This window comes from Mesoplodon mirus (assembly GCF_964341445.2).
Source record: "Mesoplodon mirus genome assembly, chromosome: 12".
Lineage (NCBI taxonomy): Eukaryota > Metazoa > Chordata > Mammalia > Artiodactyla > Ziphiidae > Mesoplodon > Mesoplodon mirus.
Window position 1 is genome coordinate 15,531,816 of NC_138988.1, and position 27,454 is coordinate 15,559,269.

Sequence of the window (27,454 nt, forward strand, 5' to 3'; positions counted from 1 at the left end):
GTAACTTGTTTAAAATGGGTCAAGCATATACTTTAAAACACTGTTTTCCTCGAAAAAGAGTCTTTTAGAAATTATACATGGATTTGTCATTTGTTACTGTCAGTTATGGGTCTATGCTTCTTAAAATCAGAGGCTGCCCTGAAAATTAGAATGTAAATGCCAAGAAGCGGTTAAGAAAATGCAGCCTATCTCATAGATTATTTTTTATTATTTTCTTTTCATTCTAAAAACATTTGGTAATTACCTCATAAGTAAATAGTACATGTAATCCTGGCCACTATTTATTTAAAATGATCAAAACTGAACAGTTCTAGAAGATGGCAGCCTCATTACAAGACAGATGTATTAAATTTCACAAGAAAATTTAGATGGCATGTACCAAGTGGCAGGGACCCCAGTCTCCTTGCCATTGCTCAAAATACTCGGGGGCAAAGGCCATGGATCCTGACATTTACACTTAAAATTGTCGTGCCTGGGATAAACTCCAGTTTACCTTAGGCTCAACTATTTGGTCTGGAGAATTACTACTGGAATGATTACTAAGGATTGAACCTTTCTGCCCCTGAGATAGCTGAAACATATCACCTAAAGGTTTCATTCTTTTGAACCAAGTCCATACCACCTACCACCTGGGAACTACATTTTTTTTTTTGAAAACCCAACATGGTGGCCATTCACTTCGCTTGAAAGATGGTGGTCATTTATCTCACTTAAAATATAGTGGCCATTTGCTTCACTAGGACAGAACCTGCCTATTTACTCATTTTTCACCAGCCTACCTCAAAAGAGACTGAATTCTTTCCTCTCAGTCTGTACCCATGGTAGGCAACCTACCTGTGAATCCCAGCAACCAAAGCGCTAAAGATACAAATACCTGTTAATAATCAGGATTAATCTAGACATACGGTAAAGGTGTTTAGGCCAAATCAAACCTCTCCTAAGGACTATCAGCAAACTCAAGGAAAACTAAATGGTGCCCACTGAAACAGAATTATGAGAGAAAACTGTAAGAATGTCTTTGTCAGGGTCCCAGCACAGCAGAGAGTAAACAGTTCACACAAGTTAGGGTACTTCAAAGAGATTCTAATCAAGACTCTTTCAAAAGATGTGAGCGGGATATCCAGGGTGGGGGGTGAGGGGTGGGCAGGGCAGTTACTGGAATCCCATCAGAGAGAGCTGTGTGGACAAAGCCTCTGAGAGAATCAGTGACTTTGGCAGAGGGACACACACAGCCAGCCTGCAGGGAGGAATTATCCAGAAAAAACACATTCTCCCCCCCACTGCCTCTGCTGCCAGGGCTCCCCGTTGGCTGAACCGAATGAAAGCTTGAGGGTAAGTGGTTTGTTGGTGTCCACACAGGTCAGGTTTCCAGATTCAGAGAGCTGGTGGATGGTGAAATCTGGAAGGGAAACTAGGAGAGCTATCCAACGGACGGTCTAAGGGTCTAAGAGCTATCGACATGGGTAACTGCAGGGGTAATTGCATTGATTACACCAGTGAGTTGTGCACATTGTTTTCTAATTAGCATTATTATTTTAAAAAATCAGAGGCCTTTCTTTGCAGAAGAACCCTTGAAGTCCCTCCCTTCCCCCCTTCCTGGGACCTTGGGAGCTGAGCTTGGTCTAGGCCACTGGTTTAGGGCAGAGCCACTGTTTAATCACCACTGGGCCCCTACCCTGACCCCTCCATGCTGGCCCATCTCCATTCCTTAGCCACATTTCTCCGTGCACTAGGAAAGTGTAACTCAAGGGTCCTGGGAACTCAAGCATGCTTCAGTTTTCTTTCTGCTGAGAGCATCACCTACCTCCCACTGCTTCTGGCAACATTACCCAAGTAGAAAAAAGAAATTAAGCATCAATTAACTTCTTTAGAACCAGAAGAGGCAAAAGCACTCGAAAGTAGGGTCACTCTTTAATTGAAAATTTCAAACTAACAATAAATGTGCATGGGCTTAAATAATCATTGGTTTAATTGCCTAAGAACAGTGGAATTTAATCAGTAATGGAAAAGAAGTGAACAAAGATTTCCTTATTCGTTAGTGCACTTACCAAGGACAGTAACTTGAGTCATAGCAGCAGTGCTATCTAGAGCAGTGTGAGCTGAACACGAGTATACACCTTGGTCTTCTACGGTGACATTAGATATAGTCAAATTAGCTCCATCAATAATTATCCTACCAGGAAAAAAGTGAGTCTATGATGAGGATGAAACAAACAGAAACAACAGAAATGTAATCCTTTCAAAACTAAATATTCCCCATAGAAAGCAATTTAAGGAAGAATTAAAAAAAAAAAACTTGTCCCATAATGCAAATTTTATTAGAGAATGCCATACTTGAAAACTGGAAAGTATTATTCAAGCACACACAAATGTCTACAAGCCATGAAAGGGATCAGGTTGGTTGGTTGGTTGGTTGGTTTTTAAATTACCAAATCCAACCATCTGTGATTCATGGGTCAGTGATGGAGCCATCTTGCCTGGTGTGTCTGAAGAGTGTACCATACCTCACAATGGCTAAGATAAATTTGAATAATTCTTAAGGTATGTTTAGGGAACCACCTACATAGGATCAACTTGGGTGCTTCTTACAAAGGCAGATTCCTGAATCACACCCCAGTTCTACAGAACCAGAATATGTGAGATGAAGTCTGGCAATCTCTATTTTTGACAACTTTCTCTTTTCTCCATCCTTCCACCTCCCACATAGAATGCACTTTAAGATGTGATAAAAAGTGAACTGTGACTTATCTGAACAGTAGATGGCAGACTAGTACTTCTTTTTGCAAATCATTTGGTGCTGGCTTTTTATTATTTGTTCTCTTTTTGCCAATTTGTAATTGAGTTTACTATATGAATTTTTAAAATATGAATTATACCTTTACCCTATGCCTATGTATTGTTAGCATAACTATTCAAGTATTTTTTTAAAAATAAAGTTCCATTAAATCTGAGATATATTCACAGCATTGTGCTATTTAATTGAAATAAACAATGTCTGCCTTGTGGGGAGGGAGAGAAAATCTTAAATAATTTAGTTTCTTAATATAAAACTCATATAGGCTGCTGAAAAGTTCGAGTTATAGAAAACCAATTAAAACTGTAGTAAAGTCAAACATGGTTCTGCCCTTTGATTACAGACAAAGTCGGCCCCTTACCCCTCTACCAATCACTGAATGATTTGCTAATCAATACTACCTGGTATTGCTAGTCAAGAATCTCACTATAATTGTAATGATAAAGCTTTGACATAGTTTTTCAGTTCATGTTAGTTATGTGTCCATTTGGTACAAATATCAGAATATTACATACACTGATAATTTTGCAAAGTTTACCTTCTTAGATGAAGAAATACAATTTAATAACCTCTTCAAGAGGGCTGTTTGTGCCCTGCACATCCATGAGGGCCCAGTGGAGCTGAAATCTAGCCTACAATCTTCTTGCCAAGATTTGTACCCTGGTGTGGGGCTGCTTCACGCCAGAAAGAAACGGCAACTTAAGGGCAACTTTTCTGTAATGCACTGTCTTTTAAAACTCACGAATGTACCTCATTTTAATCAAGGTAGAATGACCCCCTGGTCCTTGAAATCTGGTAGGTATGATGTACCCAGGGAGGTTATTAAAAATTTCCTTTGTTGGGCTCAGTCCAGTTTCCAAATCAGAACTTTTGGGAATAGGACAAGGGCCACTGCAGTTGAACATGATACCTAGGTAATTCTGGCTCACATCAAAATCTGACAACTATTTGTGTTAGCAAGGATACACTCTGCTGTGCTGAAGTAACAAACAGCTCCAAATTCTCAGTGCCTAAGACCACAACTCTTTATTTCTGTCTTACACTGTTTCCATCATAGATCAACTGTATTCTGCTTGAAGAAATCCTTGTTAAGCACATTATACATTTTTAAAATGGTTTCTACTCTACATAGAACCTGTTCTCTGGCTTCATCTTCATCTCTGTTCCTCTCAGTCTTTTCCCCTGTTTTTACCTGCTTAACTACCTCCCTTTGCTATCATTCTACAACCTCTCACCTCCTTCATCTGAAATATCCAGATTGCTAGTCCCCGAACCATGTTAACCTCCAGTGTTTTCTTGCTCCATTCCATCTTGTAACAAATTTCGCTCCAGGCAGTATTAAAAATGTTGCTTTCTTTGGAGACCTGTGTTTGAGGCTTGGTTCCACCAACTATGACTTGTATAATCTTGCACAAAACTTGGAGCCTAATTCACCTTATTTAAGAAATGGGGATAACAATATTTTCTTTCTTTTCAGGAGAAGTAAATGAGGGAAAACACATAAAGTGATTTGTGTATAGAGCCTGGCTTAGTATGTGCTCAAAGAGTGTTACTAATAATATTAATCAAATTGATTTAATTCATTGTTGGCTTGTAACTAATCACATTTCTTAATGCCCCAACTCCCATTCCTCCTGCCTTTCTGCTTGAACAAATTACCTTAGTTCCTCTTTTCTTAGGAAGAGACCCTTCTCTATCCTTATAATCTCTGCCCAATCTAATGCCTTATAACCTCTGCATCCTTATCCCCCACCCGAGTTCTACCCCATTCATCTGCTGCCATTTCTGAGGGGAAAAAGAAGCCCTTCCTTGATGCTAAGATAAAGCCCTCGCACTTGTGCTTTTGACACCTTTTCCCTCTCATCCTCCTATTCACGGACACATGGACACATCCCACATCCCTCTGCCATCCCTCCTCTCCTTCAGGACTGGGTCGTTCACTCTGTCTATGGTCATGAACAGTCCCCATTACATTTGTTAAGGACAGTCTAAATTTTAAAAGTGTTTTGATAGCATATCCACACTCTATTTCATTTTTCATAACAATATTGTATTGTCTAGAGCCACCTGCAGGTTAGAAATCCACAGAAAATTCCTTGAGGTCATTTCAGCCTTCCTAATAGGTTTACTGTGAGGATAATAGAGGGAAAGCATGTATGGGAGGCACTAACATAGCATGAGGCACCCAGCAGGTATAATGGTCCAGGGTAGCAACACTTATCATACCCCTGTACATAACAGGGGACAAAAGGGGAGAGCAGAAGGCGTTTTACTTCTCATTTTCCTCTATGTGCCTTTGGATCAGAAATTTAACCACTTTCTAGGTAAAAGCTTCTGGTTCCCAGCCTAGTGATAGGAGAAGGTGTCCCGGCAGAAGGTGAGAAATGGGAGCTTACTAATGGTTCTACAGAAATTTAGCTGATACCTGTGATCTCAACTCCCTGCTACAATTCCATGCCTGCTCCTGGCTCCAGTCAAGACCAGCCTGCAACAGTCATTCCCACCCCATCCCACCCCAAATATCACTTCTGTGTTAAGGAAAACTAGAAGAATGTCTGCATTACTTAGGTGATTCAGAGAGCCAGAGGCTCAATTGAGTGTCAGCCCCAGCATCATCCTGCAGAAGCTATAAAACTGAGTCACACAAAGAGGCTGGTTGGAGAGTCTGGATTCAGGGCCTAAATATGCAGGTCACATTACCAACAAGGCATGAGTCTGATTCCCTTCTTGGCTATAACCCAGAGGTTATACGGAAGACCCCAAATAACTACACAGTTGACAAAACAGAATTTGGGGGGGATCTGAGCAGTTGACAAATCAACTCACACCTAACCAAAGGCTGAAGATCTCTGTTGCAACATGTAGCCTGTTAGGTATCAACAGTTATTCTCCTTTTGTGTCACTGACAACTGGTTGCAGTATATATGCTGCCTTTCCACAAACATAAAATACAGAGGAGGGATGAGATAGAATAAATTAAGTACCCAGGCAGAGACCAATCAATGCCTTTATATAGAAGTGGCACACATACCCACAAATACCAAAAAAGACCAAGCAGGTAAAAGAAATGAGACAAGACTACCAGAGAAATGAGGAGAATGAGTCATCACAGCTAAATTGGACTGAGTACTGAGTATATTCTAAGTGCTTGGTGTTAACTGATAATAACCCTATGATGAAGTTACCTTAAACAATTTTTTTGAACTAAACTATGTTATAGAATATACAACCAAGGCACAGAAAAGTTAGGCAGCTGGTCTAAGGTCACAGACCCAATAAGTGACAAAGCTGGGATTCAATCCCAAGCCCCTGGGTTCCAGAGGCCATTCTCTTAATGATGACACTGACACCATCTCGCCTAAGGAATGCAAGTCCTGTCTAAAGATCTTCAGATTTAGTTTTTCAGAATGATGAATAACAAGACAGCGGGTGAGATCTGGAACAAGGATGGTCAAATTTTACCCCTAACTCAGCAACAATGCAAAAGGAAGGGGAATGTCCTCTGCTTCCAAAAGACAGCACACGCATTCGTTAAATATTGACTGTTTTCTCTTCCTTTGATACACTTAACAGTGTTTAAATACAGTACTAGTCAGCATCTAGTCACACTTACTCTACATTCTCTCTTCTACACTTTTACATATTCTTTACAAAGAAGCTGGAAGGCTCAAAACTATACTTGTCAATACTTACCAATAGGAAGGATCTGAGATATGATTTAGCTTCCACCCATGAGATAAATTCCTATGAGATTGGGAGGTAGAAGAGAAATGGGCACCATCTCCTCTAGGGCCTTGTGAGCAGACAGCGACTCCGGCAGATATAAGAGCTGGCAGTGCTGGACTCACCAGGAGAACCAGTGGGGTGAGGGGGGCAGTGAAGACAGCAGCAATTTCCAGACATGTGAATTGCAGCTGCAATGCCATATCACCAAAAACCCAAAAGCTTAGTAAGCAGCACCCATAGACCTATCTCCTCCACTCTTTCTAATGGTTTTGTGAGCACCCAAGCCCATGCAATAAATATTCCTCAAATAACAGGAGCTGTTTCTGTTGCCTGCACTCACAGGATGGTACATGTTACATGAAAAATTGGTAGCAAAAATAAGGAGAGAAACGTGTGGAAGTGAAACAAGTACACTGTTTGACCTTTTAAATACTGCCTTAAAGACTGAAATGTAATAAGCAGTTTTTATATTTTAATTCAGTGTGTATACTTTTACAACTATTTTTCTTTCAAATGCAAGGTTTAATCCCAAGCAAATATTATGAGATACTATAATAGTTTACCATAAATAGGTGTTGTATTTTGTTAAATTATTTTTCTGCATCTATTGAGATTATCATATGGTATTTATCCTTCAATTTGTTAATATGGTGTATCACATTGATTGCTTTGTGTATACTGAAGAATCCTTGCATTCCTGGGATAAACCCCACCTGATCATGGTGTATGATCCTTTTAACATGTTGCTGGATTCTGTTTGCTACTATTTTGTTGAGGAGTTTTGCATCTATGTTCATCAGTGATATTGGCCTGTAATTTTCTTTAAAGACATACCAATTGCCAACAAACACAAGAAAGGATGCTCAACATCACTAATCATTAGAGAAATGCAAATCAAAAACACAATGAGGTATCACCTCACATCCGTCAGAATGGCCATCATCAAAAAATCTACAAACAGGGCTTCCCTGGTGGCGCAGTGGTTGGGAGTCTGCCTGCCGATGCAGGGGACACGGGTTCGTGCCCTGGTCCGGGAGGATCCCACATGCCGCAGAGCGGCTGGGCCCGTGAGCCGAGGCCGCTGAGCCTGCACGTCCGGAGCCTGTGTTCCACAACGGGAGGGGCCACAACAGTGAGAGGCCCTCGTACCGCAAAAAAAAAAAAAAAAAAAAAAAATCTACAAGCAATAAATGCTGGAGAGGGTGTGAAGAAAAGGGAACCCTCTTGCACTGTTGGTGGGAATATAAATGGATACAGCCACTACGGAGAACAGTATGGAGATTCCTTAAAAAACTACAAATAGAACTACCATATGACCCAGCAATCCCACTACTGGGCATATACCCTGAGAAAACCATAATTCAGAAAGAGTCAGGTACCACAGTGTTCACTGCAGCACTATATACAGTAGTCAGGACATGGAAGCAACCTACGTGTCCATCAACAGATGAATGGATAAAGAAGATGTGGCACATATATATAATGGAATATTACTCAGCCATAAAAAGAAACGAAATTGAGTTATTTGAAGTGAGGTGGATGGATCTAGAGTCTGTCATACAGAGTGAAGTAAGTCTGAAAGAGAAAAACAAATACCGTATGCTAAGGCATATATATGCAGTCTAAAAAAATGGTGTACTGATGAACTTAGTGGTAGGGCAGGAATAAAGACGCAGTCATAAAGAACAGACTTGAGGACACAGGGGGAGAAGGGGAAACTGGGATGAAGTGAGAGAGTAGCAATGACATATATATAGTACCAAATGTAAAATAGATATCTAGTGGGAAGCTGCTGCATAGCACAGGGAGATCAACTCAGTGTTTTGTAATGACCTGGAGGGGTGGGATTGGGGGGTGAGAGGTAGGCTCAAGAGGGAGGGGATTTGAGGATAAATGTATACATTTAGCTGATTCACTTTGTTGTACAGCAGAAACTAACACAACATTGTAAAGCAATTATACTCCAATAAAGATAAAAAAAATAGTTTACCTACCTGCCATCCTCTGTGCCATTAATTTCAAAGGCTTCTCCATCTTTACTCCAGGATAATTTTAAACTGTATTTCAAATGTGAGTCACATTTGCTCTCACAATGTAATTCAAGTGTATGTGATCTGGGGACACGAGGATTCTTAGGAGAAACTCTAAGTTTTGTAGCATCTGTTTTTACAAAATAAAGATACTAGTTAGAGCTATAGAACACAGCTTACTTTGCTATCAAGTGTCTGCAATTTAATCAACCAAAATGGTCAACACTGATAGTCAAATCCTCATGCAATGTTTGTCACACTGTTATTTCTTAACATCACATATCATTACTATTTTCATTCCTTCCAAGCCAGGGCACCTGGGTAGAAGTATTATATTAATAGCAATTTCCCAAGAGTGTAAGCAAGCAAATGCCTCTGGATATTGAAAATAATATAAATTGTCCTTCTGGTGCTTCTGGACATGTGATCAAAATACCATAAAGAGGAAATCAATTAATTTTCTATTAACTTGTTTATTATTAACTCAAATCTGAGATTAAATGGTGAAGCCAATGCATAGATAAACTAACAACATGAAGGTGTGGAATGCGAACATAAGCACCATGAACGTGGAGGCTTTGCTTGTTTTGTTTCATTCAAGTAACTCCAGAGCCCAGAAGGGAGCCTGCGTACAGTAGGTACTCAATACGTATTTGTTGAATGAGTTACAGTGAGTCATATTTGGAAAGTAAATTAGTAATATCAACAATATGAATAAAATACCTAGGAATAAAAATAAAATACCTAGGAATAAACATACCTAAGGAGACAAAGGACCTGTATGCAGAAAATTATAAGACACTGATGAAAGAAATTAAAGACAATACAAACAGATGGAGAGATATACCATGCTCTTGGATTGGAAGAATCAACATTGTGAAAATGACTATACTACCCAAAGCAATCTACAGATTCAATGCAATCCCTATCAAACTACCAATGACATTTTTCACAGAACTAGAACAAAACATTTTACAATTTGTATGGAAACACAAAAGACCCCGAATAGCCAAAGCAATCTTGAGAAAGAAAAATGGAGCTGGAGGAATCAAGCTCTCCAACTTCAAACTATACTACAAAGCTACAGTAATCAAGACAATATGGTACTGGCACAAAAACAGAAATATAGATCAATGGAACAGGATAGAAAGACCAGAGATAAACCTAGGCACACAAGGTCACCTTATCTTTGACAAAGGAGGCAAGAATATACAATGGAGAAAAGACAGCCTCTTCAATAAGCGGTGCTGGGAAAACTGGACAGCTACATGTAAAAGAATGAAACTAGAACACTTCCTAACACCGTACACAAAATAAACTCAAAATGGATTAAAGACCTAAATGTAAGACCAGACACTATGAAACTCTTAAAGGAAAACATAGGCAGAACACTCCATGACATAAATCACAGCAAAATCCATTATGACCCACCTCCGAGAGAAATGGAAATAAAAACAAAAATAAACAAATGGGACCTAATAAAATTTAAAAGCTTTTGCACAGCAAAGGAAACCATAAACAAGATGAAAAGAGAGCCCTCAGAATGGGAGAAAATATTTGCAAATGAAGCAACTGACAAAGGATTAATCTCCAAAATATACAAGCAGTTCATGCAGCTCAATATCAAAAACACAAACAACCCAATCCAAAAATGGGCAGAAGACCTAAATAGACAATTCTCCAAAGAAGATATACAGATTGTCAACAAACACACGAAAGGATGCTCAACATCACTAGTCATTAGGGAAATGCAAGTCAAAACTACAATGAGGTATCACCGCACACCACTCAGAATGGCCATCATCAAAATATCTACAAACAGTAAATGCTGGAGAAGGTGTGGAGAAAAGGGAACCCTCTTGCACTGTTGGTGGGAATCTAAACTGATACAGCCACTATGGAGAACAGTATGGAGGTTACTCAAAAAGCTAAAAATAGAACTACCATACAACCCAGCAATCTCACTACTAGGCATATATGCTGAGGAAACCATAATTCAAAAAGAGTCATGTACCACAATGTTCATTGCAGCTCTATTTTCAATAGCCAAGACATGGAAGCACCCTGTGTCCATCTACAGATGAATGGATAAAGAAGATGTGGCATATATATACAATGGAATATTACTCAGCCATAAAAAGAAATGAAATTGAGTTATTTGTAGTGAGGTGGATGGACCTAGAGACAGAGTGAAGTAAGTCAGAAAGAGAAAGACAAATACTGTTTGCTAACACATATATACGGAATTGAAAGGAAAAAAATGGATCTCATGAACATAGGGGCAGGACAGGAATAAAGACGCAGACGTAGAGAATGGACTTGAAGACATGGGGAGGGGGAAGGGTAATCTGGAACAAAGTGAGAGAGTAGCACTGACATATATACAGTAGCAAATGTAAAATAGATAGCTAGTGGGAAGCAGGTGCAAAGCACAGGGAGATCAGCTCGGTGCTTTGTGACCACCTAGAGGGGTGGGAGGGAGACGCAAGAGGGAGGGGATATGGGGATACATGTATACATATAGCTGATTCACTTTGTTATACAGCAGAAACTAACACAACATTGTAAAGCAATTATCCTCCAATAAAGATGTTAGAAAACAAAACAAAACAATATAAAGCTCAAACATTGGTACCGTGGCTGTCTTGGAAAATGTCTGTTTCTTTATAATTGTTTCAAAACATATAATCCTTACTCTTAAGGACCATATTAAAGGCAGATATACTTTACCCCAATGTGGCACTTGGTAATCCTCTCAGAAGCCAAATCTCATGAGCTGACCTCCAACTCCACAATCATGTTCTAATATTTGCTATCTATATGTTACTCAAGAAACTGATTAAAAATTGAAGTGTTAGTAAAATTGAGTTTTTGATATTCCAAGCATGAAATCTGAAGAGGTTATCAAATTGACTTAATTTCAAGTGAAGTTCTAAACATCCTACTCCTAATTCTAGCTTTAAAGGAATCCATTGAATAATAATTGATACCATTTAATAAGCACTTATTTCATTTAACTAGACTCTGTGAAGAAGTTTATATTCATTGTGACATTTTACAACAATTCTATGAATATTAATATCTCTACCTCACCAAGAAGATAACTTAAGGTTAAAATGAAATTAAGTAAGGATACTAATATTTTCTAACTAGGAAGGGACTAAGCTGTGATTTGAACTCAAGACTGAAAGAGACCAAAGCTCATGCTGCATAGCCTCTTATTCAATTCCATTCTTGACATTCCTTTTTCATATGTAAAAAGTATGCCCTTAATTCTCATGGATACGATTCCTATATAACCCTTACATATAAAATGGACATTAGAGCAGACCAAAAGTTTATGAACGTGGCCTTCTCTCTGGCCACTAGCAGTTTTGAGGTCCACTTTGGGCCAAGCACTGTGTTGGGCAATAGGAATGTGATGGTTCATTTAGATTCCAGACTTCACTCTCATTATCTTTCACCTGGCAGAGTTGCTTATCTTTGATCTAGGTTGGTTTTATAAAGTATAAAAAGAATCATCTTCATTGATGTTATAAGAGCATTTAAAAAATTGCACATACCACTTGAAAATGCAGAGAGACATCCACTATAAGTAGACATCAATGAATATTAATGTGCCTTAAAAATATAGTCCATTGGGCTGGCATGTTGGATAACTTAGGGTATAGAAAAAATACGATGAAAGAATAAAAGAAGGAAAGAAGGGTGTGCGTGTGTGTGCAGAGAGAGAGACAAATGTTAAGGTAGCAGTGGAAACAGATGATTAAACAAATATGTACCTGTTATCTAAGCAGAGGTAGTAGCAGGCCATGAGAGTGACCTGTCACAGGAATTACAAACCCTCCCTCCATTTACTATAGAATCTTTCTATTCTTTGTGTTTCCCTGAAAAGGGTTCTCTGAGCAATTTTAAAATCAAAATATTGCTGATGCCTGTGGATCTGGGTTCCAGTCAGCCTGAATCTAGGTGTTGACATGCCCCTCTTTGGGACACTGACATATCTTGGCACATACTTAACTACTGGGAGCAATTACAAATGAAACAGGCTGCTTGAACAAGAGAAAAAATACAGAGCTGTTTATGACTCAAAAAGAGGACAAAAGCCTCCTCATTTTGTCATTCTGGAGTCTTTACGAAACTGATCCTTTATGAGTTTATTTGTGAAATTTTTAGTTCAGTGAGTTGAATACTGGTGACATTACACTGAGTTGGTTATTGAAATAAAATAGAGTTACAGGAATACACCAAAATAGAGGACTTTTAAGTACTGTTGGTCATCCATCACCAAGAACACCTAGTTCCCTCTTACAATTGTATAAAGCCATGGACACATCATCGACATATCTGATAATTCTTGTGAGGGTCATTTAGATGAAACCCAATCTAGGAGTTTTGAAACAGTCTAAAGAAATTTAACAGATGCCTGAACTTAAATCATATTGTTTCACTTGGGAAAATGAAAAACTGAAGCCATGTGACAATTCATGCAAAGTAAAAACAAAATAAAATTACTTCTAATATCCAAGTTGGCTGTGACTGCTGTTTTTCCTTTAGCATTTTCTACCCAACAAGAGTAGGAACCAGCATCTTCTTCTGTGGTCTCGTTGATCTGTAATGTGCCATTCTCATGGAAATAATACCGTCTGCCTTCAAGGGGTTTTGCTTCTTCCACCTTCTGCCTATAGAAAGTATAAATCAATGTGGGTTTGATAGAATCCTATACTCTTTTGCAAACTGGCCGCTGATGTCATTCAGTGTTATCCCTTCTTCAGGAGCTTAGCAGACCTTATGAAATGTTCCATTAGAGTTCACAATTTTTCCAAAATAGGCGATAGGTATACATCTTACCTGCCCAAATAGACTGTGACTGGAGGAAATCTGTGTCTGAGCTCTATGCTTCTGCTGTATTAATAATAGCGCTCAGTACCACTTTGTGTCTGTCCTCAGAGTTTAATAAATAGTTTCTGCCTATTGATGGTGAACGCTTTAGTTAGTCATTGCTTCAGGGTACTAAATGGGAAAGCTAGTAATTGAAAGAGATAATAAACATTCTGAACCTCCTGCTGTCCTAGAGGAACACTGGTCACTCAGAAATATTATAGGCCAGGAAGTCCTTCCTGTCCTGTGGACATGGATTACATTGACCCTCATCACCCAGAGTCATTTTCTCCTACATTCATCCATTTTCCAAGCATTTGCTGCCACAGCTTGATTCTCCCTATACATTTCACAGGGCGGGCACTAGGGTAAGGCAAGTGAGGCACTTGCCTCAGAGACAAAATTTAAGGGTTGGCAAAAAAAAAATCTCAGTATAATCAAGATAAATATTTTAATGAGGTATTTCTAAAAATCAAAAATAATATAAAAGAATCCACAATGAACAAAATATCCAAATTTTAAATAAAGACAGAATCTGACCCTATACTTGGATGACCTTGCCTTGCTCTCCTCATTCTAATCTCAGCCCTGCAGAGCCCTGGGAAAAATTATTTAAGACTAGTTTAACCAAGTTTTTCTAGTGAAGGAACAAATATGGTAGATTCATACAATGATGTGTGGAGTTACTATACCAACCAATATATCGAAATTAAATACAAAATACATGTTGACAAAGTTTTAAACATAGGCACTTGGAATGAAATGCAGACTTAACAATTATTTAGGTAATACCCAAAACAACAACAGTAATGTATGACCTTAGATATATCCGTAATGGAGACCTATAAAATTGTCTTAGCAATCACTTCAATTTTTTGCTTTCTTTTGTGAGCAAAAATGGCTCTCCATATTTCCCCATGTGAGAGAATACTACAAATCTAGTCAACAGTGCCAGGAAAGCTAGGTAAGTAAGTTTGCTACCTTGCTTCTCAGAGGCACTCGCTACATGTAATAACTTGACACAGTGCAGCCTGTCAAATGATGGATGAAGAAACAAGGCACAATCTACAACTGACATTCTCTTAAGAAAACCGTGTAACAGCTTACCAGGACACAATTGCCTCAGGTGAAGCAAAGAACTCACAATGTAAGAAAGCACTGTACCCAACCACCGTGGCATAATTTTCTTCATCTGCAGTTTGTATCAATGGACGGACATCTATTGGAAAATAATATAAATGCAGTTTTAAATGTTCATATAATACAAGCAAATTAATTTTTTTCTATATCCCAGCCATATTAATAAGGGAAAACAGTTGACTATCACAGTTTGTATTCTTGAATTAGAAAGTATCCCAATGCAATACATTTTTGGAAGTATAACTTTTAGTATGAGGCCTCATGCTCAAATGTAAGGTGAAAGGTACTATGATTTTTCCCATGTTTTATGTGCCAAGAATTCAATCTACTTTTGAGTATGACCGTGAACATTTTCCTGTAGAAAAGAGCAGACAAATAGTCTGCTCCTAGGTATGCTTACCTACAACATCGATGTTGGCATTGGCAAGGATAGTGCCATGGACATTCGAGGCTTCACACTGGTACACAGCGGTGTGATTCGGTTGCACATTGGTAAAACTGATTTCCCTGGGGGAGATGACATCACCAGAAAATGGATTTCCTACAAGACATTAAAGACTGTCAGTGTGATAAAAAATAGAACCTAAAATATTTATACACTATTCATTAAACGTGTCGCACGGTATTTATATTTTAAGACCAGTTTAGGGTGAATAAGAGTTCATTGAAGCCAATTCTTTAGTATTTCTTAACATCAACCATGATTTTTTCTTTCCAGACCCTTCTGCAATTTCAATCGTCCTCCAAATGAGTATTTATTGTCAAAATATGTGTTGATCTCTAGCTGTCTGCCTCTCCATACACACACCCACAAGTAAGATTCCACATTTTCTGTTTAGCACTCAAGTCCCACTATGAACTGAATCTCACTTACTCTTGTAATTGAAGTCCTGACACTGCCCAGCCTAAACCACATGATCAACCCAGCTGGATCCCCCCAATCCACCAATATTGACTGCTATCTTCCCCCTTGACATGTTGTTCCTCTGTTTCACTTCTCTGCCCTTCTGCAATTTTCCCATCTACACCATTCATTTCCATTGCCCTGCTTTGCTATTTAACCACTTCAGATAAATAGCTCATATATTTCATTTTCCCAGAAGGACTAAACTCTTCTTGAGAGCACAGACCAGGTTTTCTACCTTTTCGGCAATAAATCTTACCCCACTGCTTATCCATGTATAATTCTGGAAATATCTTTTGGAAGTGAGAAAATCTAATATTTATGGTACTTTATATTAAGACTTATTTATTCATTGATTTATCTTGGATGAGTTGGGTCGTCGTTGCTGCACTCGGCCTTTCTCTACTTGTGGCGAGCGGGGGTTACTCTTCGTTGCGCCGCACAGGCTTCTCATTTTGGTGGTTTCTCCTGCTGCAGAGCACAGGCTCTAGGCGCAGGGGCTTCAGTAGTTGTAGCACGAGGGCTCAGTAGTTGTGGTTCGCAGACTCTAGAGCACAGGCTCAGCAGTTGTGGCGCACAGACTTAGTTGCTCCGTTGCATGTGGGATCTTCCCGGACAAGGGCTCGAACCCCTGACCCCTGCATTGGCAGGTGGATTCTTAACCACTGCACCACTAGGGAAGTCCCTATGGTGCTTTAATTAAGGGCCAGTGAACTCTTGGATACAGCACATGTGTTATCTCATTAACTCTGCTCAGAACCTGCAAGATCAGCACCAATATGGCCAGTGAGCAGGTCGGGGGGACTGTATTTCAGTCAATACCACATCCCACAGCATTTAAAAATAAATAAATTTATTTATTTATTTATTTGTTGTGGTGTGAGGGCTTCTCAGTGTGGTGGCTTCTCTTTGTTGTGGAGCATGGGCTCTAGGATAACCAACAAGGACCTACTGTATAGCACAGGGAACTCTGCTCAATGTTATGTGGCAGCCTGGATGGGAGGGGAGTCTGAGGGAGAATGGATACATGTATATGTATGTCTGAGTCACTTTTTTTTTTTTTTTTTTTTTTTTGTGGTATGCGGGCCTCTCACTGTTGTTGCCTCTCCCGTTGCGGAGCACAGGCTCCGGATACACAGGCTCAGTGGGCATGGCTCACGGGCCTAGCCGCTCCGCGGCATGTGGGATCTTCCCGGACCGGGGCACGAACCCATGTCCCCTGCATCGGCAGGCGGACTCTCAACCACTGCGCCACCAGGGAAGCCCTGTCTGAGTCACTTTGCTGTGCACCTGAAACTATCACAACATTGTTAATCGGTTATACTCCAATATACGATAAAAAGTTAAAAAATAAATAAAAACAAGACAGATTCACAAAAGCAAAAAAAAAATAGAAAATGTGAGATACATATATATATATCATACACACACATATGCACACAATGGAGTATTACTCAGCCATAAAAATGAGAAAATCCTGTCATTTGGAACAGCCTGGATCAACCTTGAGGGCATTATTGTAAGTGACATAAGTCAGACAGAAAAAGACAAATAATGTATGATCTCACTTATATGTGAGACATAGAAAACAAAACAAAACAAGCTCATAGATACAGAGAACAGTTAGTGGTTGCCAGAGGATGGGCCAAATGGATGAAGCAGGTAAAAAGGTATAAACTTCCAGTTATAGAACGAATGTCATGAAGATATAACGTACAGCCTGGCAGTAATAGTTATTAATGCTGTATTGCACATTTGAAAGTTGCTAAGAGAGTAGATCTTAAAAGTTCTCATCACAAGCAAAAAAATTAAGTAACTCTGTAAGGTGACAGACATTAACTAGACTTACCGAGGTGATCATTTTGCAATATACACAAATGACAAACAATTATGTTGTACACCTGAATCTAACATAATGCATGTTCGTTATGTATCAATCAAAAAAAGAAAAGAAAAAAATTTTTCAGAACTGTTCATTGTTTTGCCAAAGTATCTGTATTTTAAATAAGTAGGCACATTCTTTCTTCTGAAAGCTATAACGAGACAGAACTGAAAGTGATTTTGTGTTGTTATCTGCTGAGAAAGTAGATATGGTCATACTGTTATTTGACAATTTCTAGATTAATAGTCATAAGCTTGTATGAGTAATAGATATTTTAAAATAACTATCATTTTAATTTTCAATCTCATCATTGAATATGTTCAGTTAGTATCTGCTTGTCATTGACACTGTACCTATTGTCATACGAAGAAAAATAAAACAGATGTGTTTCTCAAAAATAACAATGAGCACTAAGGCTTCCTGAGTATTTGCTATGTGAAAACAATAGTAAACAATACTTTGGAAGTGTTGTTTGCGTGGCAGTCACTGCGCTAAACATTCTCTATGTGTGTCATTTAATCTACATAAAAATCCCCAATGGTCGGTGGTATTTTCATCCCCATTTTACTGATGAGAAAACAGGTTTTAAGGGGGTCAGTAATACACCAAATCACACAACTAGTAAATGGTAGAGCCTGAATGCAAACAAAGACCCTCTGGATCCAGAGTTTATAAACTTTCACAATGCTCTACAGACAAGTAATATCCTACTTGGTAGACTCCACTGGTCTCTTTCAATTACAACCAACTACCATTAGTTCCATTTTGCAGTTGAAAACTTAAGCTTCAGGAGATTCCCAGCTGTATGATCTTGAGCTGTTTAGTGAATCTCCCCAAGCTTAGGTGCACAGCCTTGTTGGGACTCCAGGTCTATATGTCACCAGGATGCCTACCCTGAAACGAGTAGGTCTAGGGCAAAGGAACTAATAGAATCAACACACACATGTCTCCATATTGTAAATGCTCTAAATCAAGCTGATCAATTGACCAATAAGATCTGTTCTATTATCCTACTTTAACAAAGACATTCAAAATGACCAGGGATGGGACTTCCCTGGCGGTTCAGTGGTTAAGACTTCGCCCTCCAGTTCAGGGGATGCAGGTACATCCCTGGTCAGGAAGCTAAGATCCCACATGCCTCGTGGCCGAAAAACCAAAACAGAAAACAGAAGCAATACTGGAACAAATTCAATAAAGACTTTAAAAATGGTCCACATCAAAAAAATCTTAAAAAAAAAAAAAAAAAAAAGACCAGGGCTCTAGGTTCAAATTGAGGATTTGGGACTTCTTGGAGCTCTGTGCTGGAACACAGTGGAGGGGGGAGATCAGGCATTCAGCCCTGGTCCATCCCTTCTTTTCCACGCCCAGCCCATCTGGGAAGGGCTCAGAGCTGACTGCAAAGGGGATTTTTCTGGTCTTGGGTTACTGAAGCTTGGTCGAGAACCTGCAGTGAGCCAGGTTCAGGCTTTGCATGTCACTTTGGCCCTGCGGACTTCTCAAATCATGGAGATAGGCATGCCGTAGCAGGTCCTTGTAAAGAGCAGAACCCAGTGAGGAGTCCCTGTTGCCTGGATCCAAGGGAAGTCCTAAATTCCAGCCTGTGCTCTCAACCACTAGGTCCCTGTACCTGTTTCTTCTCAGGGAGAGGAACCTTCCTCCTTGGATGCATCCTCTATGCCATTCAGTTGTCTTATTTTTTAAACCTTATTTTTATATAATTAACATAATAACCCAACAAATATTATTTATGGCTTTCCCATAAATCTAAGCATAAATCAAATTGCTTTGAAAGATGCAATTTTGGATTTCTTGGTTAGATCTGTCTTGTCAGTCCAGCCACTTACCAACTCCACTTTAGCCATAATGAGGGTGTCTAAACACTGTGTCCCAGCAAACCCCTGCCTTCAGCATGGCCTCACAGTTGGGGTTTTCACTTACTCTCAATTGGGAAACTATTGACTCTCCACTTGATTGCGGGCTCAGGTTCTCCTTCAGACTCACACAACAGGATACCACTGCTCCCAGTGCTATACACGCCACTCTGAGGTTTCTTTGTCCAGCGAGGGGGCTCTGGAAATAAACTGAAGAGCTCATCAACATTTTCTCGATCACAGAAGGTCCAAAAATGTTAAGGGCTGTATTTCTAGTATGCACCAGCAGATGGCAGACACAACAAAGTGTTTCACAGTAGCTGTTTTTCATAAATGTTCTCTAAGGCAAGACGGGCATTGTTTTTGCCTGGAATAGGGTTTGTGTGTGGTTATGTGCGCGTGTGTGTGTGTGTGTGTTACAATCTGGAATCTTAGCATGTGTAATAAAGTCAACACACTAAAAGTAGTTACCTACAGTCACTGTATTTAGCTACACAAGTATCTATCTCATTACAGAAAATGAAGGAGGGGTAAACGTGAAGTTTATTGAGTGCAAGGCATCTAAAATGGCTGATATTCAAAAAATATATTTTGAAAAATTTTTAATGAAATTAAAATGTTCAGCCGTTATTTTAAGTATTTCTTAATTAATGACTCTATAGCATTTATCTGTCCATATGTAATTATCTATCTTAAGAATTTGGGAGACATTACTTCCTAGAAATTTTCTTTTGCAAGGGGGTGGGAGAAGGAATCCTAAAACCAATATTTACCTTTTTGCCTTCAAACAATGGAGGAAAAGATAGATTTAAATCATATACTTGCATCTTTCTATGCCCTAATGCTCCAATCTTATAATTCTAAGTGGTGTGTTTCAGTATAGAAGGAGACATTCTTTAGTGCAAACATTACTGTCATGTTTTGTCACCTTAAGTATATTAATATGTCAGGAGTGAAGAAAAGATTCATATTAGAGCGTGGATGGTTTGGATAATTTGATTTCAGAGAAAACTGCACAATACCGGTAGGTAGTAATTCCCATCAAGTGTTGCTTATTTTCCCCAAGACATTTCTGGATTTCCATTTTTAGTCAAAAAGGAAAGTCTTTAAGATACATATATGTATAAAATGAAAAATGTCATTTAAACAATTTTTTAAGGAAAAGAGGGATTATGTGGGGAAAAAAAAAGTCTATAAATTCACCAGGGAAAACAAAAATATACAAATATCCCTGGCAAGTTTAAGTCCGAGCAACAGACATGGCTTTGTAATTATTCAACAGGGTGTGGACTTGTTAAATTCCAAGTTATATATGTGTCTTCATAATCTACAATTTGTAAATATTTAGTCATTTAGTTTAAAATGCAGTAGTCCAAATTATAAACTGCACATGACCCTCCGAGGTGAAGGGCTTTAGCTTTTGTGTGTTTGTCTGCATTTTTTATGTGAGTGTTACTTTCTTTTGGTCTTTTCATACAACCACAGTGAAATTAAACATTTGAGTTAGAGAAAAAACATGGAATTTTTCTTATTCACAGTAGAAAACTAAGACTATTGCTTTCAGAACATGTAAAAATACAGGAGATCATGGGGATATAAATATATAGCATGGTGACTATAACAGATAAATAATACTGTACTGTTTATTTGAAAGTTGCTAAGAGATTAGATCTTAAAAATTCTCATTACAAGAAAAAAATTATAACTATGTGGTAATGGATGAAAACGACACTTGTGCCGGTCATTTTGCAATACACACAAATATCATTCATTATGTTGTACACCTGAAACAAATGATGTAATATGTCAGTTATATTTCAATAAAAATAGTAAAGGATACCGTGTAACTATGACCTTTCCCTAAATCTTTATGAATAATAAAATCAAGATTTCCATTTCTATTCTCATCCTACAAATTTCATTAATCCTTCGGTATCTGTATTTAGATCTACTACTGTTAGATCTTAGGTAAAGGGTGCTTAAATGACCATCTTCTTTTTTTTTTTTTTGCGGTACACGGGCCTCTCACTGTTGTGGCCTCTCCCGTTGCGGAGCACAGGCTCCGGACGCGCAGGCTCAGCAGACACGGCTCATGGGCCCAGCCGCTCCGCGGCATGTGGGATCCTCCTGGACCGGGGCACGAACCCGTGTCCCCTGCATCAGCAGGCGGACTCTCAACCACTGCGTCACCAGGGAAACCCTTAAATGACCATCTTATCCAACCATTTCACCTTACACATGGAGTACTGAGCTTTGGAGAATCATCTAACTTGCCCAGGGTCACCAGGAAAAGAAGCCCCGCTTTCTGTTCTTGCCATTCCATGGACCTGCAGACCTACTGGGTGATCAGCACCGAGACGCCGACGTAAACGTGGTGTTATTTCTAACTCATTACTATTTCACTAATTTGGATCACAGATAGGAACCAAGCCTAAATAGCTTTACCAACTTTCACTCTGTGCTTCGAAATCCACGCTTCCACAACAGCTATCAACTGACTCGAGGTTTTGCATATCCACTAGAAATCATCGTTAAACTGTACCTGAACCCCTTCTCACAAGCTTTGTTTATAAATGTTTGGAAATTTGTTTTTATGCTTCTCATCCCTGTTTCTCCTGAAGAATGAAGCTGTTCCTGAGCAAAGGTAGAATTGGCCATGCAACGTGAAAGGGACTTCAAGCCTGTCTTGTTCAGAGCATCTTCTACTTGGGCCTGTCATGACACTGCTCTCAATTCCAGCCCAGACTGAGAACCTCACAATTGGGATCCATAATGAGAGCACCTAGACTAGATCACCAGATTAGTGATCTCTGAAGAGCCACGGCAGAATTGTTCTCTTTCTGATGACTCCTCTGCTTTGTATAGGGGAACAAAATCTGCCAGCCCAAAATATTTCTTTGGCATGCAGATTATTTTGAGCTGAAAACAATCAAGGCCCAAAAGACTCAGGAAGAAACTCTGACCTCCCCACTAACCGCCTAAAATAGTTTAGATAGAAGGCCTGTTTCTGGAAGAGAGCTACTACAGAAATATCTGCCAAGAACATGGGCTAGTTGTGGTAGGGGAAGCTCTGCAGGGCCTAGAGATTAGAGTCCACTCTGTGTCCCACTGTCTCTGTCTGGCCCAGCAAACATCTGCGTACCAAACATTTGCTCTTCCGTCTCCAGTCTTCCTTGGAGATGCTGTCCTGTCCCCCTCTGAAGTCCCAAACATCCTCTTTTGTCTTTAGCTGAAGATGGTATTGAAGATGAGGCTTTGGCCATTTGGGTGAGTTACTCAGTTTTTCTGGCTCTCTCCCATGTATACATATTATTACACTTTTGTTTTATTTTCTCCTGTTAATCTGTCTCATGTCAATTTAATTCTTAGAGGAGCCACAACAAAATAGAAGGAAAGAGGAAAATTTCTTTCTCCCCGACACTGGCACAATGAGAACAGATGCACGTGGGGTAATTTTCAGTTGAACTGAAATGACTGATCCCTAAAGACTCCAGTGAAAAAGGCATAGAGAAAAAGGAAGGGGCCTTGGACAAGAGGGAATCACTGACTGCTGGTCATTCACAATCTCATAATTTCATACCTTGATTGAACATATTTACCTCGTTGCTACTTTGTTGACAATAGGACGCATGGTGAGCCTGAGGACACTGGTACAGGACAGGAAATGTCTGGTGGCTGAAGTGAGGCTAAGGGCATGCAGGGACAGAGAACAGATTTTTCCAGAGGTTGGAACATGCAACTCTATTCCTGACAGGTAAGATCTATTTGAAAGGATGAAAAAAGGGCTCAAGAGAGAAGAATGATTAAAATGGAAAACTCTGAGAGAAAACAACATCATTGAATCCCAGTCTTTTATCTATTATCCTAAAATCTATGGTAACTGATGAAAACAACTTATGTTGAAACTTAACTCATTTAGTCATAATTGTAAATTAAAAAATAAGATGATAAATTTCTCTCACACTGCTCAAAACTGAGATGCAAATGTCTGAACATTTAGAATGTGATAAGCAAGCTAATTAGAGATGTTTTTCACTAGACAGAAAGCAAAATAAAACAGGAAATTTGGTACCTATGAAACATACAACACAGGTTATTTTCTTATAACAGATTTCTATAAAACATCTATATCCTAACAAATCAAAAATTATTAGGTTCAGCAAACTTGAATTTCATTGCAACATTTTGGAAATAAATTTATTTGAAAATGAGCCTTTCTTAAATAGATCAGTGACTGAATTGCATTTGAGTTCATGACATCTTTTTAAAATGCAGCAAAATTATGGGTATATAATTATGTATAAATACTTTTCTATTATACTTACTAAGTTTCAAAAGCCTTACATGATAACAATGTTTGTGCTGTAAACTTTTGTACCGTGACTTTATATAATCAGTGGAAGTGCAACTGTGGTCATACTTTGATTTCTGGATTTAGAAAGTTTTAGATACCATTTTAACAGATCTCTTTTCATTGAATGTGTAATATTATATTTAGACCATGGATTCCTAGAAAGGATAGATGTGCCTCATCAAGACATCCCGGCTGTTGTTGCTTATACATATCATAGGATTTGAAAGTGCGGTTTGTTTTCCTATTTAGAATGTTGTAGCCTAAATTACAGAGTTTGATTGTGTTTAGTAATAAAGAAAAAGTATCACAGATATAGAGAATACAGTAAAATACATGCTTTTACTTAAGCACAATGAGTGTTTTCAGAATGAGCTAGATTTTCAAAGTTCACGGTAACACTGCTCTTTTCCTATATGGCTAATCCTTGTTATTTAATTTGAGTTTCCAAGCAAGAGACAAAGAAAGGGAACGAAGAAGGTGCAGGAAGGCAGAAGAAAATTGAATGAAAGTGAACTCAGCCGTCCATATGATTAATGAAGGATATATTTACTGCTTTCACACTTAACAGAAAAAAGACTTCTTGAGCTCAGTTTGCTTTTCACTTGCATGGGTGAAGAAAAACTCCTAAAACATACAACTGAGGGCACATTTAGTAGTTTCTCATTAAGGATAAAGGATTAAATGTTCCTCACAAAAACATTATTTACATCTCAATAGTGCTAATAGCTGTTTTATGAATAGTGAGGACAATTTGTTCGGGAAAACTATATTCCTTTGGAGTCCTATAGTCAACATTTTAAATTGTGTAATTAATTTTACATCCTTGATTTATTTTTTCCTTTTGCAACCTTTGCAGTTCTTTTGAAAGCTTCAGTCTTACAGTCAAGAAAACCATGGCCAGATTGTTAAAATATTCAGCTACCGTAGCAATGTTCCAGCCATCTGGAAGGATTTGTAATAGTCAGCAATTCGGAGTATGAGCAGCTAACAATGAGACCTGTCTGGTTCCTGGGTATGTGCTGGCTGAGGCGGGGTGCTGGTCAGGGGGTTACAGAAACACACCCCTGTTGCATGGTATAGCCATATTATGTAGAGGCATCAAACGATGACTAAAATTAAGAGAAAAAAATAAATCTCAAACTCTTCCTCTCTGAATTTCTTAGTGAACAATTTAATGTCAGAGGAATATGTCACTGTTGGCAAATGTTGCTATTTATCCACAATACTAGGCTTTCTCCTATACAGGTTTTGCTTGTGTTGAAGGGAAACGATCTTCTCATCTTTGGTTCTTCATTCCTCCTAACTTAACCAATCACACACATTGTGAGGGAGGTCTTGGAAATACACTGCTCTTCCAAACAGCAGCATGATTACAACAGTTATCTTCACATTTACTTGTGAATATAATTTGTGTCAGAGTATTTTTTTTTCCACTAATTAAAACAGTGGGCGTTTACTTAGGCATTCCTTGTGCAAAATGAATCTTTAAGAGGTGAACTTTATTGGAATAAAAATGGAAGCCTTAGAGCACCAGTTCACTAAATGGAAACCTGAAGGAGACCATTCCTTTCAATAGTTAAGCCTACACAGCACTAAATAAGTACAAATGCAGTAATCACCCCATTAATTTGATCAATACAGTCAACCACACCATACACAGAAACCTCAATGTGATCAGAACCACAGAAAATAATCTGCTTCAATCAAATTCATAGGATGACTAGGTAACCTTTATATCTGCCCAGCAGGCAGAACCCTGCTATCTACATATTGCGGCTTACCTTCTTTTTAAATGGTGACATCATCACCTACTTATTTCTATGAGTACAACGAACAAGAGCCCAACTTCTATTGCTCAAAAGGCTTGTTTACAGAAAGATGATTTGAATATAACGTGTTTTTCTGGACCTTTTGACAGAGAAATAACACGCCATACTGTCTATGTCTCTTTCCCCATTAGCAACATATTAAACATCATCTGAACCCAAGATATGGACCCCAAAATAAGAAAGAACTAAGACAATCATTTGTCTGACTCCCTCAATTCATTGGTGAAGAAATGGAGGTTCAGAAAGGTGAAGTAAATTGGTCAAGGACACAGGACGTTAATGACAGGACTGGGAAAGTCCAAGGTCTCTTCCAGGCCCATCATCATACTTTCTCCCATGGTAAGGCTTACTTAAGATTTCATATTATGCAGTGCCACATGTATATTAAAATAAATTTTTCTTCTCATAATATGATGATATACGAGATTAGGTTTAGTGACTATTCAAATAAATAATGGAAGTCATCTGTGTTCAGTCCCTAACCAGAGATCTTTTCTTGTCATTTGTCCCTTCTATGTGGTTTTGTGGGGTAAATGACGAACCTGATTAATTGAAGTGTAATATATTCCATTGCTCTCTCTAGAATTTAAAGTTGAAACAGCTTACCTGTTTTAACATATATGCATTAGAGGTTGACTACATATGGATTCCTTTTTTTTTTTAATAGAAGAAAAATAAATCAACGTGGGAAACGTACCTTCTACTATAACATGAAAATCATGAATGGCTGATCCCAAGAAATTGTTGGCTGTGCAGCGATAGTTTCCTTTGTCCCGGTAGGAGACATTCTCTATCTTCAAAGTTTTGCCATAATTTTCTTTTGTTTCTCTTCCCTTTGGTAAATCACCTCCCATTTTGTTCCAATCAATCTGTGGAGTTGGTCTGTGAAACAATACATAAATGATAAACATTTATTTTAAGTGAAAAATAAAAAGTAAAGAAATCCACAGGACACATCCCTCACTGTGGTGCTTTTAGGTCTGCACTCAGAGTTCCACTGAAAAACATCAGGCTTCCCAGTGCACAGACCTGCCCACCACCATCCATGGTGAACATCAGGGTTGGATCAAGTCTCTTTCATTGCCAACTCCTTCACTAAGTTGCTTCCTCAGAAATCCTCTATTTCCTCCACGGAGAGGGCTAACTCCATGTAAGTGCTGAATAGATATGGTTAGATGAATGACAGATTACTGGACCTGTAGAAATATTACAAGGTATTTTTCAAGTGTGCTATCTCCTGTGGGTGGTTTGAAAGGGCCAGAAATAACGGCCTTCTTCCCTAGAAGAGTTTGAAAAACACGATAAAGTAAGGCCCAACAGCGAGTAGCAGGAAACTGTGGTACCCCCTTTAGTCCTTATGAAGCTGACATTGGACAATAAGACTCAGATGTACGGGCCCAACGTGCTGTCTGGAACAAGGAATAGCTCATTATAGGGCAAGGTGGGCTCTGCAACACAGACCTGGCCACCCAGGTAGCTTTCCACCCTGATGGGGGAATACACCAATAGAGGAATGAACCAAATCTCCCTTGCTTAGAAAGATTAGATCACCCAATCAAAACAAACAAGTGATAAAAGAACAAAACAAAAACCAAACTGATAACTTGTCACACACCAACACAGTAACATTTTTCCACCTTATTTGGGTAGAAAACAAGAAGGAGGAATCAAGCCAGCTGCATTTAAAACAGAAAAATCCCATCTCATGAAAACCAGACAATTGGGAGAAGTGGGACCCTCTAGACTTTTGGATTTAAAAATGATGTGGAAAACACTGATGCCTGATTTTAACTGATGGAGTTTTTTTTCTTTTCTTTTCTCCTCTTCACTCGGGCTATATGACTGAGTGGAAGACACTTCTGTTGCTTTTATTGATGATTTTTTTTTCCTTCCCACTATATTTCTTTTTATCATTAATACCTGAAAGTTACTGAGTATGTTCTAAATGTGATCATTATTATCATCATTTTACCAGTGAGGATTCTAAAGTTTAAGAAGTTAATTTGTTTCAAGTCACTGGGGTAATAAATGACACATTAGAAC

At 38.8% G+C, this 27,454-nt stretch overlaps 1 protein-coding gene across 3 annotated transcripts in view; it reads right to left on the reverse strand.

The window, feature by feature from the left end:
• The window catches only part of CHL1 (cell adhesion molecule L1 like), a gene marked incomplete at its 5' end in the record, with an annotated part of 78,806 nt that overhangs the window by 23,570 nt on the left and 27,782 nt on the right, over nt 1-27,454 (reverse strand). For all 3 annotated transcript variants that reach the window (XM_082638236.1, XM_082638237.1, XM_082638235.1), the window contains 7 exons: nt 2,049-2,173; nt 8,515-8,680; nt 13,066-13,232; nt 14,539-14,650; nt 14,972-15,112; nt 19,296-19,427; nt 26,109-26,293. In XM_082638236.1, coding sequence (XP_082494362.1) covers nt 2,049-2,173; nt 8,515-8,680; nt 13,066-13,232; nt 14,539-14,650; nt 14,972-15,112; nt 19,296-19,427; nt 26,109-26,293 — 1,028 coding nt within the window. The remainder of the gene's footprint in view (nt 1-2,048; nt 2,174-8,514; nt 8,681-13,065; nt 13,233-14,538; nt 14,651-14,971; nt 15,113-19,295; nt 19,428-26,108; nt 26,294-27,454) is intronic.